This window comes from Podarcis erhardii (assembly GCF_964252035.2).
Source record: "Podarcis erhardii genome assembly, chromosome: 10".
Lineage (NCBI taxonomy): Eukaryota > Metazoa > Chordata > Lepidosauria > Squamata > Lacertidae > Podarcis > Podarcis erhardii.
Genome location: NC_138500.1, coordinates 38,762,701 through 38,779,229, shown reverse-complemented (window position 1 = coordinate 38,779,229; position 16,529 = coordinate 38,762,701). Strand labels below are relative to the sequence as shown.

The 16,529-nt window shown below is 41.8% G+C and overlaps 1 protein-coding gene across 3 annotated transcripts in view; it reads right to left on the bottom strand.

Annotated features, from left to right (window-relative positions):
• The window catches only part of KITLG (KIT ligand), an 85,349-nt gene that overhangs the window by 25,040 nt on the left and 43,780 nt on the right, over positions 1-16,529 (bottom strand). For 2 of the 3 annotated variants that reach the window (XM_081878326.1, XM_081878325.1), the window contains exons 2-3: positions 13,877-13,990; positions 2,205-2,267 (exon numbers count right to left, since the gene is read on the bottom strand). In XM_081878326.1, coding sequence (XP_081734452.1) covers positions 2,205-2,267; positions 13,877-13,990 — 177 coding nt within the window. The remainder of the gene's footprint in view (positions 1-2,204; positions 2,268-13,876; positions 13,991-16,529) is intronic. The other variant, XM_081878327.1, reaches the window with a different exon arrangement.

Sequence of the window (16,529 nt, the reverse complement as noted above, 5' to 3'; positions counted from 1 at the left end):
GAATCCCGCAACGGGGTGAGCTCCCGTTGCTCAGTCCCTGCTCCTGCCAACCTAGCAGTTCGAAAGCACATTAAAGTGCAAGTAGATAAATAGGTACCGCTCCAGCGGGAAGGTAAACGGCGTTTCCGTGTGCTGCTCTGGTTCGTCATGCTGGCTACATAACCTGGAAGCTGTACGCCGGCTCCCTCGGCCAATAAAGCGAGATGAGTGCCGCAACCCCAGAGTCGGCCATGACTGGACCTAATGGTCAGGGGTCCTTTTACCTTTTTAAATATAGTTTAAAATATACCTACTAATGCAAAATTAACCAATCTCATAAATTTGTTTTTGCCACTCAAAACAATGTTAATCTGAAGGGAAGTGTCCCTGTTTTAATATTCCTCACAAAACCAAACAATACAGCACTTAAGAGCTCTTACCAAGGCTAACAAAATTTGCAGGCATTTCGAGTTTTATTCAACTAAATTATACTCATGAGTAGAACCACGGAACTCAATAAACAAAATTTAACAATGGCCATTAACCATGTCCAAACTTTCTACTCTGAGTGGATTAACACTGAATACACTGAATACACTGATTTATTTATTTATTTTATTCTACAAGCATCTGGATATTTCTAAAACAGCATGAATATTGCATTGGAATAAGGAGCATTTAGGACTGGCAGAATTATGCAAGAAAACAACAAAGAAAGGCATATATGTCAGGGAAATAAAATATACTTTTGATTACCCAGTGCATTCATTAAAGAGATAATCATAATAATTATCACAACTAAAGAAGCTGTTCACCTCCTTTATCTCTGGCAATGTCTTGTATGGATTTCCACTGTGGAAATGATAATTATACATAGGCTTATCCCTTTTGCTGCCAAAGTCACTGTACAATAGGATCGAAAATATAAATCAAAGATTCAAACCAAAAATCTATGTTCTCTGCCTTGCACACTAATGAGCATTTATTGCATTTTATCACTAAAGAAAAGATATGGGGCACTCTCAAGCAGAAATATAGTGTGGTTAATGGTAAGGGGAAAGGTTTAAGTCAGGGGTTGTTAGATGTTGTTGTTTTTCCCCTGAGGGCATTCACCTGTGGTCCAGGCTTGGGGCAGAGCATCCCTTTCTGGGTGTGGCCAAAAAGGGGCATTGCGATCCCACACTCTTGCATAAACTCTCTCACAGAATAATAATAATAATAATAATAATAATAATAATAATAATAATAATAACTTCAAACATTAAAAACTTCCCTAAACAGGGCTGCCTTCGGATGTCTTCTAAAAGTCTGATAGTTGTTGTTCTTTTTGACATCTGGTGGGAGGGCGTAGCACTTCAGTGCCCGGGCTGAACAATGGGGGTGGAGACGCTCCTTCAGGTATACTGGGCCAAGGCCGTTTAGGGCTTTAAAGGTCTACACCAACACTTTGAATTGTGCTTGGAAATGTACTAGGAACCAATGTAGGTCTCTCAGGACCAGTGTTATATGGTCTTGGCAGCCACTCCCAGTCACTAGTCTAGCTGCCACATTTTGGATTAGTTGCAGTTTCCAAGTCACCTTCAAAGGTAGTCCCACATACAGTGGCGTAGCGTGGGGGGTGCAGGGGGGGCCGGCCGCACCGGGCGCAACATCTGGGGTTAGGGCAAATCCACGGGTTAGGGGGCGCAAATCCACGGGTTAGGGGGCGCAAATCCACGGGTTAGGGGGCGCAAATTACTTGCCTTGCCCCGGGTGCTGACAACCCACGCTACGCCACTGCCCACATAGAATACACACATGGGAATATAGGCCTCCACATCAGCGGATTTGGGCAGATCATTTGAGGAAGTGTGATTAAAGCTCACCTCCATGCATTAAATGACTGATCCGATAATGGGTGAGGAGGTAATTTCTGTCCCAATGAGGGTGTTGGGCTGGGCAGAGCATTGCATATATTTACCCTTCTTAGATCTGCCCAAATTTGTGGGGGTCATAGGGTGTGCTGAAGCTTAGCCACTCCTGGTTTAAGCTTAACTCACCCACAGAAACCACTGAGTCTTAGTACTGATCAATATCTTTTGAAGTAAATAGCTTTTGAAAGGCCTTTGTTTAGTAAGAGCTTTAACAAAACCTGAAGTTCTCATCTCATAAGAGCAGAAAACAAGAATCATCAAAGACTCTCATGGTTGTTTTACAAAGAATATAATTCAAGCGGTTGTACATACCAGACTGTCCATCTTCCGGACATATTTAAGGGTTATCATATAATCATTTGGAAGATTTCCAACCTACAGACAGACAATAAAGGACATTAAAGGTTATTTAGTGGTTCTATATAAAATAAAGCTTAAATTTAATTATGTGCTATATAGAAAAATATCATTAAATGTTCTGCTAAAGCAGGGGTGGGAAACGCATAGCTCTTCAGATGCTGCTGGACTAAAACTTCCATCATCCCTGGCCACTGGCCATGTTGACTGGGGCTGATGGGAATTGGAGTCCAATGAAATCCTATACAAAGGTAGTGCATGAATCCAAGACTCATCGTGGCTTGTGCTTATTTTCTGTTCTGAACTGGAACAGTAGGTTATTGGGAAAGGCTGCTAATTCCTCATCCCAGTCATTGCTGGAGAAGATTTTCAGCTTGCCAGATGGAATGATTCCCCCATACACTGTTCTTAAGGTTGTCCGGATCCCCCTAAGCCAGTTTGGGGAGATGGGGGCAGAAGAGGAGGCAAAGCCCCATTGCATTAGTGGAAGTCCTTATGCAGGCATCCATGAGTCGAATCCCACCCTGTATTTCTCATCATCCTGACAGCAGATAATTTGGGATCCAGCAACAGCCACACTTCAAGCAAAAGGGAATACATTGTTTTCCATACTCGGTATGCAGGAAGGGACTTGATACTTAGCAATGTCAGCAACTGTATATTCCTTTAAGAAAGGTCACTGCAAGATTAAATTTGTTCCAGATCAACAAGCACTACAAGAATTGGCATGCATTATGTATACAATCTACTTTACCGGCATCAGGGCCTGTCAAGCACTTTTCACGCACAGTTAAAAAAAACACACACAAAAACGTAAGTGGTCAAGACTACAAATTCAAGGAGTAAGAGCATTACTTCCAAACAGAAAACAACTCAGCATGAGGCAGCTTGTGCATGACAGTGGATAATATATATGCATGGTGTCTTACTCAGAAAACTTTCCTTAATTGCAAATTATTTATAGAATTGTCTATCAAATATAGTTGTAATTTTGCAGTCTCATCTATGTCCAAGTCACAGCAAGTCCAAAGTGGTCACATGGATACTATCTCAGCAAAGCTCATACTTAGAAGGATCCTCCTCAGAATCCTAATCCTCCAACCCTTTCAGCCTTGCATTACCTTCCTTGATTTCCGAAGTATTTGCCTTTCCTGCCTCTCTTAACACTGTCAGCTGATCTTCTTTGAAGGTTGCATGCCTCCTCTGATGTCACAGAAAGCACTTGGATAGACCCTTACAATTTAAATGTCCACAGCCAACAGTTGGGAAAATTACATAAATCATGTGAAATTCAGTAAGACCTTTCAAGGTCTCAGTCAGGGAGATAGTTGCACACCCTTTGGCCAAAAGATAACACAGGCCTGTGTATCACTTCCTTAACCCATTTGCAATGGGTTGTTCCTGGTCCAGTAATCTGGTAAGCAACCAACTCCAGCGCTACTTGTGACACAGCTGCTTGCAAGGTGCTCTGTAAAGCACCTGCTTCCTGCATGGGAACTGGAAAATTGAGGTGTGTCATGCCCTTGGCAGGCCACATCACACGGAGCAGATGAGCCACTTTGGCTTGTGATGGCACAAATTCTTCTGCAAAATAATGCTTCAGATGTCTTTGGGTGCCACTTCTCTTTTTTTTTTTTTTTTTTTTTTTTTTAATTTTTTATTGAGTTTTGCATAAGTATATTTCACAAACATACAAAAGACAAAAGACAAAAGTAAATAAAACAAACATAAAAAAGAAAAAAGACATACAGTGCATACTACCTAAACAACACAACTTAACATTAATTTTACAACAACATTGATCGACTTCCCTTTATCTCGATTTCGGATAATGTTATCTTAGTTGTCTATCTGCTGTATCTATTCCAAAATGACATTTGTAACGTAGTAAGCGTTATCTCATGCCTACTGTGATTTTTTATTTTTTTTGATACATATATACTTCTGATTAACACTTTGATGTACCCCTTGTCTCTATATCAAAGAAGAAGATAGGACCTTTTTCCAATACGCAACAGCTGCCGCTAGAACCCTCATAGCACAGTGCTGGAAAACACCAAAAATCCCAACATTAAAGGAGTGGCAATTTAAATTATTGGATTATTTAGAATTGGCAAAATTGACACAAAAAATAAGAAATCAAAAACGTACAAAATTTAGTAATGAATGGGATAAATTTAAAACATTTGGGTGCCACTTCTCTGGCAACAGAGACACTGTCAGAGACCTAAGAAGGAGGGGAAATAATCTACTACTACTGTGACTTAGGGAAAGACAGCCAGGAACACCCTAAGGAAGCTGCCTTAGTCCAGCCTTCTCCAACCTGGTGCCCTTTAAGATGAACAAAACCTCCAGCTGGTGAGAGTGGTAGTCTAACCAGGTTGGGGAAGCCTATCCATTCAAACTGGCACCAGCTCTAGAGGGTTTTTCTAGGCTGAAAGTTTTCCCAGCCTAGATATCTAATTAATTGGGCTCTTAACACAGAATGAACATCATTTTTTTGTGTCACTAGCTCAGAAGACCAATCCCCTTCACCTGCCTGCTTCTCTATTTGCATGCCAAGCTGTATATATAGTACTCCAAACAAACATACATAACTAGACTCAGAAAATAGGCCTGACATTTCTGGTAGAGCTGATGACTAAGCAATGGTGAGGCCTGGGTAGAGCTGCTCACTAGGAAACCTGTACTCCAGTTCTACCTCTCCATCATTTCTCAACGAGTAGACCTGCTGTCCATCTGTGGTTGGGCTGGGCACCCAGATAATGCTTTTCTATGCACTACTGCAGCTCTCAATTGCCCCGCTGCACCTTCAGCCCTTCATTAACTGCAATGCTGCTACAGTCAACTTCACAGATTCCCCACCCCTCTATTTCCCTAGGAAAACCCACATAGCCATGATGATAATACTGGACTACGTCTCCTCAAAAGGAACATGAAATAGTGGGTTGTTGTTGTTGTTGTTCCCCGCCCATCTGGCTGGGGTTTCCCAGCCACTCTGGGCAGCTTACAGCATATATAAAAACATAATAAAACATCAAACATTAAAAACTTCCTGATATAGGGCTGCCTTCAGATGTCTTCTAAAAGTTGTGTAGTTCTTTATCTCCTTGACATCTGAAAGGAGGGTGTTCCACAGGGAGGGTGCCACTACTGAGAAGGGTCTCTGCCTGGTTCCCTGTAACTTCACTTCTTGCAGTGAGGGAACCTGCAGAAGATCCTCGGAGGAGGACCTCAGTGTCTGGGCTGAGCGATGGTGGTGGAGACTTAAAGTGGGCTGGGGGTACCTCAAAGCCCAGAGGCAGAATGTGGACCTCTAAGCCTCTTGGGGTTCTCACCAGTCATATTCCCCACCAGCCTTCCTCACCACCCTCCAACAGACCATATGGAATGTGGGCTGATTCCAATTTTTTTGAGGACTGTTTACTACCCAGCACCTCAGCTCTGTGGTGCTTCTGTGTCCTTTTCCTCCTTTATGTGATGTGCCCTGAGCCATTTTCTCCAGCTGGTTCCTACTAGGAGGATTTGGGGAAAGCTGTAGAAAGATGAAGTGGGATTACCATTACCGAATTATCAGTACAATAAATGTTTATGTGTTCAGCAGTAGCATTGCTGCAGGGCAGGATCAAGAATGAATATCTGATCCGTAAGTTTGTTTTGGGAAGGAACACTGAACGTTTTGCTCTTGGAACTCAGGTTAAAAGGCTGCAATGATTGCCATAAGCAATTACATATACTAAATGACAAACACATGTATTATATACTTAGCCAAGGCTGTATTTGTTTTGTTTGCCTAATGTTAATAGTTTAGATATGATGTTTCCAGTGTGAGTAGACTATGAAACAGTAAAGTGTTTCTTACCATAAAAATGAACTATCTTAGCATATACATTTTGATATAAGTTGAGCTTGGCCAGCCCTACCACTAGACAGAGTGAGGCAGATGCCTCAGGTGGCAAATGCCAGAGGACAGTAGTATCCCTCCTATCATTCACTCCAAGGGTAGCGCGCGCGCGCGCGCACACACACACACACACACATATATATATATATATAGGGGGAACCTCTGGTTGCAGATATCTTTGGGGAAATGCCGTAGGTCCCATGATTAGTGCAACATATAGTACTTCTGATACAGAGAGGAATCTCCTCTTTCATTAGTATGTGCACAACTACTCTGGAAGCACTGAATGACCACTCACTTTGCATCCCTTCCTTGCATAAGCAGAAAATGATCTGCGGACTTGCTCTGCTAGCACACAGAGTACATGTTCTGCATGTGCAACAATCCTCACACACACCCAGGTGATACCTAGACCAGAAGAGTTTTATTGAGCTTTTTGATCACTATCACAATCTACAACCGTGGGACCTTTTCCCCTTGGGAGCTTTCCCAAAAGTTTCAAGTGTGCTTTTATAATTTTAGTGTGCTTTTAAAATTCACTTAAGGCAAGTTAAAATTTAATTTGTTGTTACTCACAGTCAGAGTTTTCCGGGTGCAAATTAAAAACAAACAATGAGAAGAGTTGGAAAGGCACAGTTGTTGTAGGATGATAAAGAGAAGGTGGGATGGTTCAAGAGAGGGTAGAAGGAGCAAAAGGACTGGAGTGAGTTCCTTTCAGATGGCAGAATTGGCTTCAGACAGTGAAAAGGAAGGTCACAAAGGAGGGGTGTTTGAAGAATGATTCCAAAGGTTTAAAAAGATGCCAGAGATTATGAGCAAATTGATGGCCACCTCTTTCTTATTGATGGTATCATAAAGAATGGCAACTTAATGTGTTACAGGATCACAGAAAACCATCACAGTAATCCAATCATGGACACACAAACTTAGAAACAGCATCAAAAGAGCAGCACCAACTAATCAATACAACAGCAACAGAATCAAAAGTTTGTATATCTGAAGAAGTGTGCATGCACACGAAAGCTCATACCTAGAACTAACTCAGTTGGTCTTTAAGGTGCTACTGGAAGGAATTTTTTTATTTTGTTTTGACCAACTAATCAATACAACAGCAACAGAATCAAAAGTTTGTTTAAAAAGCAAAGTTTTCCACTGCTAGTAAACACAAATAAGGAGGAAGATGATTTAACCTCTTGAAGCAGGGAGTTCCACATATGAGGTCTGACCACAACACACACACACACACACACACACACACACACACACACACACCATAAAAACATTCCTGTCTTGCCAGCAAGTCTCCTCAAAGGCAAGGGAACATGCAAGGGAAACACCCACAGATGCTCTTGGGGACCCCAAGCCTGGGGGCCAACTGTGCCCCCACAAGCCTCTTTATATGGGACTCTTCCCAGCACTACTTTGAACCCTCCTCAGCTGTTTTTGCCTAGCTGCAATATGCCCTCTAGCTCTGATAATGCCTCCTTGAATGGAGGAGAGAGGGCGTGTGTGAGCGTGTTTGTAGAAACTAGCCTACAATACAAAGATCTAGTCAGCCTTCATTGCTCTGTCAATTTTTGTCTCTGGCCCCTCCCACCAGTGGCATGCAGCCCCTGGAAGGTTTTCCAGAAGAATATTCACCCCTTGTGCTGAAAATAGCTCCCTCTGCAGCTGAGACAATGAAGGGGCCACGTGATCTTTGCTTCTTGTCCAAGTCAAGATTTTAGCAGCAGAATTCTGTACCAACCAATACTTCAGAGTAGTTTTCATGGGCAGTGGCACATATATCCATTATGGTAGTCCAGCTGAGATGCAGCTAATGAATGTAGGACCATAGTCAATAGGGGCTTAGAGAATCGTAGAACTGTAGAGTTGGAAGAGACCATGAAGGTCAACTAATCCAAACCCCTGCAATGCAGGAATCTTAGCATCCACGACAAAGGGCCATCCAACCTCTGCTTAGAAACCTCCCAGGAAGGAGAGTTCACCACCCCTCATGGGAGACCTTTCTGCGGTCAAACAGCGTAATACAGTGAAATGTATGAGACTGACAAAAATCAACCTGTTTATGAGTCAATGCTTATTTGTGTCATTTGGTTCAGATTACTTTGTTGGTTGTATAATACCTTCCATTCAAACGAGGACAATAATAATTTTTAAAGGGAAGTTACAGATAGGTAGCCGTGTTGGTCTGCCATGGTCAAAACAAAATAAAAAAATTCCTTCCAGTAGCACCTTAAAGACCAACTGAGTTAGTTCTAGGTATGAGCTTTCGTGTGCATGCACACTTCTTCAGATACCAATCTGATTGGTATTCAGATACCAATCTTCTTCAGATACCAACCTATCTGAAGAAGTGTGCATGCACACGAAAGCTCATACCTAGAACTAACTCAGTTGGTCTTTAAGGTGCTACTGGAAGGAATTTTTTTATTTTGTTTTAAAGGGAAGTTTGCACTTAGACCAAAGCTTATATGTGGCTTTTGTGTAGGAACAGGCCATTTGTTGTTTGAATAAATAGCTGAACAAAGCCTTATGGCTTCACTTAGCACAGCTGCTAGATCTTCCGTTTCATTTCATTTGCCCCTTCTCTGTATTTGCAGTTTGTTTCTTCTGCTTAGATGTCTGATTCTCACTTTCTTTCCTGCTTGTACATTTCTCCTCTCTTGCCTCTTGTTTATATTCTCCCACACTATACATTTCCTCTTTCTCAGCTGGAAAAGTGTGCCTCCCTTCTAAGTAGAGCAATGAAACAGTTAATGATATTTACTTATTTAACAGTGCAATACTAAAACCACTTATGCCAGACCACTTCTACTGAAGTTGATGACTCTTGAGTAAGTGGATTGTGAACAGTGATCATAAAACTGTGCGGCATCACTCATAAAACCATATTACATTAACGCAATTAATAGAAAATGAATATTATGTGCATAGAATGTTTCCAGGCAGCTCATGAAAATATAAAAAGCATTGTTTCAGAGTTGCCACTTTAAATTAAAAGCCTGGAGAGTAGGGTAATTAAAATTAATCACAGCAATTAAAAAATAGGAACAGCAGCAATGCACACTAAAATTGTAAATTCTTCCAGACCCCCCATCATATTGCCTTACATGAGTAAGCTGAGCAGAGACACACATAAGAGCGCCTTTGAAATGGTTTGTAAAAGGCCAAGCATGTACATTTATTTTTAGAAATCTGAAAAAAGACTGTCTGTCAAACAGAGAAGGGCTGTAGCACAGTGGTAGAGCACAAACTTTACATGCAGGTTCAATCCCTAGCACCTCTAGATAGGGCTAGGAAAGATTCATGACCCAAACCCTGAAGAATCCCTGCCAGTCAAGTATATTGTACTGAGCTGGATGGACCAGTGGTCTAAGCCATTTCTTTTGCCTCACAGATCTAAGCAATAACTTAAATATTTTGGCCCCAGTGTAATGCTCTGCTTGTTCTCAGAAAACTCCCAAGAAGTGTGGCATAATGGTTCAAATGTTGTACTATGACCTGGGAAACCAGAGTCAGAATCTTCATTCAGCTATGAAGTTCACTGGGTAACCTTGGGCCAGTCACCATCTCTTAGCCTAACCTACCTCACAGGGTTGTGAGGATGAAATAGAGAGGAGGCGAACCATGCACACCACCTTGAGCTCCTTGGAAGATAAAGGTGGTATATAAATGTAATGTATAAAAAAATAAAGAAGTTCAAGCATAGAATCACACTAGGAACTGTTCTTGGCGCTTGAGTAACTGGCGATGGTGGGGAACCATGCAAAGGTGGGAATTGTCTGCACATTGTGTCTGAAGAACTGGACACGGAGGAAGGGGTTGATTTCCTTCATGAGCACAAATCACTCTATGTATGAGATAAGCCAACAGGTGCAGAGTCAGCCCAGTCAGTGCTGACTGTATAAGTCAGGCATTGCCAAACTTGGCCCTCCAGCAGTTTTGGGACTACAGTTCCCATCATCCCTGACCACTGGTCCTGTTAGCTAGGGATGATGGGAGTTGTAGTCCCAAAACAGTTGGAGGGCCAAGTTTGGCCATGCCTGGTATAAGTGATTACGGCATATCACACTCAGTATTGTGCTGTCTGTGTCAGAATCAATCTTGAGAAGTGATTCAAAGATTTGAATTGATGGAGCAATGGAGGTATTTCTACTTATCTGTATCTGTATCTGCAAAGCCTACAAGCTGTATGTATATATCAACGCCCAGAAATGTATTACTGAAGCCTTATCTTCTGCAACAGTAAACTATTTGGACCTTAAGCTGCCTCTGTGTGGCGAATGGAACTGGGGGCAACTTCCGCTGTGTGGGGTATCTCACCTCAGATTTCCAACACATTTGAGGATCCATGTGTGCATTGTTTATAAACCTCACCACCACCACCAAACAAACAAACAAACAAACAAACATTAAACTCCTTGTTAGGAAAAACAACAACATGAAACTATTTCATTTTCCCTTGGGAAGCTGGTAGGTGTGATTGTTCATACTGCACAAGCTAATAACCACATTTCTTCTGATGTCGAGATCAGCTTCACCATAAATATTTATGGTAGCATGAAATGGATTGCATGAAAGCATGTAAGGTGCAAGAGCTCAAAAATCTCAAAGGTTTACTGTACCGAAAGAGAGATGATCATATGCAGGAATGTTTCACACCACGACTTACCATCTCTTTTCCCTCCCCACAGCCACACACATTGCAAATACCACAAAGCTAAACCATGGCTTGACACAAGCACATGACTGTGGGGGCTCCAGAAAGAATATTGTGGTTACTTGCTCCTCCTTCGGTCCTGCTACATTGCTGTGACCTAAACTATGGTTTGGCTTAGTGTGCCATCCAAACCTGGTTTTGTAATTTATCTCCTCCACATAAACCACAAGCCAAATGCTATAGAACAAACATTTGTTATAGTTCATTGTTTCTCTAGAGGGAGAAAAACCACTAGCCTGGATATGGATGACATGTTCAGCCAAACCATGGCATAGTTCACAGAAGCACAGCAGCATCAGGACTGGAGGAGGAGCAAAATGACTGCAACCTCCTTTCTGAGATCCTGTGATTTCACACTAAGCAGGGCTGTAGTTAATGGAGCGTTAGCCAGGCTCTCAGCCCTGGGTGAAGCTTCTAGAGGGGCACCACTGAGGCTCCCAGCTTACAGGGGCTTCCTCTGACCGCAGCACCTCTTTGCGGCTCCATAGTCTAAAAGTGTCCTTTGTAACAATGTGGATCTTAAGCTGCTGAGCACCAGAGGGGTGCTAATTTGCCAGGGGAAACAGGAAAACCTGGAAAACGATCCTCCTGCTCCTTTCCCCCTGTCTGTTATGGAACTGTGTGTGAAAGAGAAATCCTGGAGAAAGTTGCTCTCCAAGCACGTTGAAAAGGCAAAGTTTTCTTTCTTTCTTCTTCTTTTGCTTCTATCAACGTCTCAAAGATCAATTAAAAGTGGTGAAGAGATCAGAACACCACCTCCTACCCGTTTTGGGAACAAAAGCACTTTGGAGTATTGCTTGCTTATGTTCGTTCTCTCTCTCTCTCTCTCTCTCTCTCTGTGTGTGTGTGTGTGTGTGTGTGTGTGTTTGGAGCTAGAGGACAACATACATGTTTACACCATATGAATACATAAAGAGGGCACTGCTGCAAAAATCAGCTGCAAACATTGAGTCCTCTTCATAGTGAAAATAAAATATCTGCAATGAAATAAATGTGATCCTGACATATGAAGCACTTTGTATTTATCCCTTCCTGTAGTGTGTGTGTGTGTGTGTGTACACAAACACATGTGGGGTGGTGGTGGCAAACCGAGTCTTTGCCCCCGGTGACAGAAAGCCTAATTTCAGCCCTGCACTAAACCATGGGTTTGGCTTAGCTTAATGTGCAAACTGGGTCAATGTGGAGCACTATCAGCTAATCTTTCCCTTATTTTATTTACTCATTTCCACATTAAAAGCAACATGTTTCTCATAAGTGAGGGAACATGTGTTTTCTAGAATCCATGTGACTTTAAAAAAACTGTTCAGCTCACAAGATCACTGTACATTGTTCATAACTGTACTGCATGCTGTTTTTCTTGCTCTTTACTTGGGGGTAAAACATGCAAGGCTGTGTGTTACGAATTGTTTCTGTGACATTTCCATTATCTGAGTCTTGCTGGGATGATCTAATCTAAATTGGCAGAAACCCCTTTGAGATGCATTTTTGTAAAAGAAAAAAAAAATACAATTAATAAAAGATTGCCCTTTTTCTAATTAGGGAAAAAGCACGCGATTTAGTTTTTCTTCCATAAGATTGTGAGAACACAAGCAGAACGCTCCTCAATCCATTATTTTCAAGTAAAAACACACAAATGAAACTCTCAGGTTTAGGTTAAGGGGCCAGGGGGCCTATTTACCATGGGCTTGAGAGAAAAGCTAATACTAGCACTTGGGGAATTTGCTAATGGGCATCAAAAATGGACCAAAGAAAACAAATTAAGGACATCTGAGATATGCTGCTGACTGTTAGAACAAACATTTGAGTTGAAAAGGAAGCCCTTGAAGGCTTCTGTCTTGGGTGCTGCAAATCTGGGGTAGCCAACATGGTGCTCTCCAGAGGTTGTTGGATTGCAGCAATTATTGCACGCCAAAGTGCTGTGAAACCATTGCCCCACCCAATCAAGGACTACACATGGCAATATTCATTTTGGATTGAATTAGCCACAACCCTATCGATTACAGATGTAAGGAGTTTGGCCTGGGCATTGGGTATATCCTATATCAACCAACCTACTTGCTGGATGTTTTATGGGGGTCAATCCAGAGATGGTTAGGCCCTGTGACATACATCAAATATCTCCTTGACTGGATTGATGCCTTGAGGAGTGCTATGACCCTGGACCCCACACATGGGCATCTGGGCAGAAGCACCTCCTGCTGGATTCCTTTAATGGGATACCTGTTCCCTCAGCGGGGCAAACAGAGGCTTACAGACTCTCCTCCAACCAAGACTAAGGCCTAACCCATCAAAGTTGTGACAATTGATATGAGGAAGGTAAAACCTTCAGATGAGGCAAATTAGTCTGACAGAACAATTCCTCCCTGGTCCCCAATATGGGGACTGAGATCATCTATAACAAGGTCATGCACTGAGTAATCACTCACAGTAACAGGTAGGCACAAGATGAACCCAAATGGAAAAATGGCAGTGCCATGGAAGGGCCTAGCTGCTTTTTATTTCTGAGAAGTGGACCAGAGTGAAGTCTTCCTTTGGACCTTGTCTGCCCTGGGCCCATCAGCAATTGGTTAATTTTCAGGCAAGTTGAATCCAAGTCCCCCCAGCCGACAAGAGAGGGACCTGGTCCCTCACTGGCTGGAGGTCCTTAGCAGAGAGAATTCCCTTGGGATGAGGTGGTGGAGTCAACGTCTGACTGCAATGCTGTGCTACAGTGGAGATGAGCAGAATTCCCATCATCCATGACCATTGGTCATGCTGGCAGTGACTGCTGGGAACTGGAGTCCAACAGTTTCTGGTGGGCACCGAGTTGGCTAGCTCTGCTGTAAACACAACCATTTTTGTGAATGCACTTTCAATCTTCAATTGTCAGTCAAGAAGCACTTCCGTCAACATGCTTTCCCCAGTGTCCCTTCTCGCTTACTGTAGTCTGCTTACTGTGGCTGCTTAGCATAGTCACAACACTTAGTATATAAAAAGAAGGTTACAAGGAAAGCCACTTGCCAGTTTTGCAATGTCATACACATCATCCGTCACAGGATTCCCGCAGGGACTTTGGGCTCTGATAAGAGGATTAAGGAGGAGCAGCTGAAGATAAAAGCAAGTGATAATCCAAGTCTGTAAAAAAGAGGGAATATTTGCTTGGTAAACTTCACAAGAACCAATTACATACAGTAACATGTGATACTTTGAAGTGAAACATTTCTTGGCTAGTAAAATAGTCAGTCACTAGCTTACAGTGATAAAAATGCTGATATCATGGGTTAAGATTTCATTGGGCAATATTTGCAGAAACCAATTCATGCTTCCAAGGCAAATATAAAGTTCTCTACAGAGCAGACTCATTGAAATTAATAGACCTAACTCTGTAATGTTCATTAAACCCCATGGATTCAACTCTGAATAAAACTTAGTTGAATACTACCCAAAATGTTTATCTCCCCGACCCAATCGTCTCAAGGAGACATGAAAATGCCTAGAACAGGCTCAAGATGCCTAGAATGTATTTCATAAGTTAAAATAAATGTTTTTGTTAGTTGGATAATAGGGACATAAAATAGGCTATTCATTTGACTATAGGTTGCACCCAAGTTTTACTGAGAGTAAACTCAAAATGAAAGGGATGCACCTAAGTGTTCATTCATTTAAAGGGGCTTCTGCTGAGTAAGGCTAACGTTGGATGCAAACCCTACTTATATACAGATTTGTTTACTGCTCTCATGAGCCATTTTAAGCATCATTTGGAAAAGTGGCAAATGGATTATTTTGAAGATTAAGTACCAGTAGCTGGACAGGAACAGTGGGAAAATGTATTCTGCTTTTAAGCCATGCTGGTGGACTTTCCAGGGAAGTTGGCTTGGCCACTGTGAGAAGAAGCAGGATGCTGGACTAGGTGGCATTTTGATCTTGATCTGGAAGGGTTCTTCATTGGCCCTTACCATATTCACACAAGGAAACATGTGAAATCCTACTTCAGGTAACCAGTTCCATGCAAACAATGTTCCTGAGATACGGACACACTTCAGACATTAGAATGGCACATCCAGCTTTCACATGCTACAGCTGAGCATTTCTCCAAGCCAGAGCAGCACACCCAAGGGTAGCACTCTTTGAAATTGCACTTCAGTGTAATGAAGTTGATCACAGAGACTTGCCTATAGTTTCATTTTTGCACTTCCCCAGCAAACCACACATTTTTGCTTACATTTTATCTCAAAATATGCATTCTATATGCATTTTAGCACCTTTTTTAATCCAATGACTGTTATCTCAGAATTAGACATGCAAGAACCAAAGGATAACCATGTTCTGATGCATATATTTGTCTCGGAATTGTGAATTAGTTTGGCTCCTTAAAAATGTAAGCAGAGGCCTGCCAGATCAGGCCAAAAGTCCATGCAGTCTAGCATCCTGTTCTCACAGTAGCTAACTTGATGCCTTTTAAAAGCTCACAAGGAGTGCATGAGTACAAGACCACTCTCCCCACCTGTGATTGCCAGCAACTGACAGAATTCAGGGCATACCGCCATTGAGAGCCTTCTACTCTATGAGTTTGTCTACTCCTCTGTTAAAGCCACTCAAGTAGGTAGCCATCACTACCTCTTGTGGGAACAGATTCTAGAGTTAAGTACTGTGTGAAAGTACCTCCTTTCGTCTGCCCTGAATTTTCCAATATTCACCTTCATTGGATGAACCAGTATCATAAGAGAGCAGGAAAAACCTTCATTGCGTGCCTATAAACCCAATGCACACATGGAGTCTGTTCTCAGCTGTTAAGGCTACTAGGAACATCCAGACCAATTTGTTTGATCCTTTTAACAAACCGATCTGTTCCAGTGACCCATCTTGCAGCAATAAATCTGTAAGTCAACTGTGTAGGAAAGTCACTCGTTTCACAGTTATCAAATTACTAGCAATTAATTTAATTCATTGTAATTATCTTGAATTCTTTGTGTAGAAATGGACTGCATATAGTTTATTTTGTTTCCATATTTATTTTTGGTAATTGTATGCTGCCCTATAACATGAAGTTCTCTGGGTAGCTAACAATAAGTAAGCAAAAACAAGTGAAATACTATGGTAACCATTAAAAGGGGAAGAAGCCGGACAGATACAATGAAACAGAACTTGCCACATCCTCAATTTTTTTTTTTTTTTTTTTAAAAACATGGTTCATAAGCAGAGAGGGAGACTACTTAATTTATGTCAAAGGCTTGGGTGAACAAAAAGGTATTCAGCCTGGCAGCAAAAAGACCACAAAAATGGCTAGTCCCCCTGGAAACCTATTCCATGACTGAGATGCCTCTACTGAAAAGGACCTGTCTCTGGTGATTGCTCATCTCACTTCATTAATCAGAGGTACCAGGAACAGGACTTCTTAAGAGGATTTTAAGGTTTGGGTCAACGTGTGTAGGAGAAGACAGTCTTTCATATAACCTGGTCCCATGCTGCTTAGGGTTTCTAAGGTTCAAACCAGTGTTTTAAATAGGGCCCAGGGGCTAGTGCAACTGACAACCCACAGGCATAGTGTAATCAAGCAGCCAAGTCTAGATTGATTCTTATTGTGTTTTATTTTGGATTTTTTATATTATTATTATTATTATTATTATTATTATTATTATTACTATTACTATTAAACTGTTGAGTCTCAGGGCAC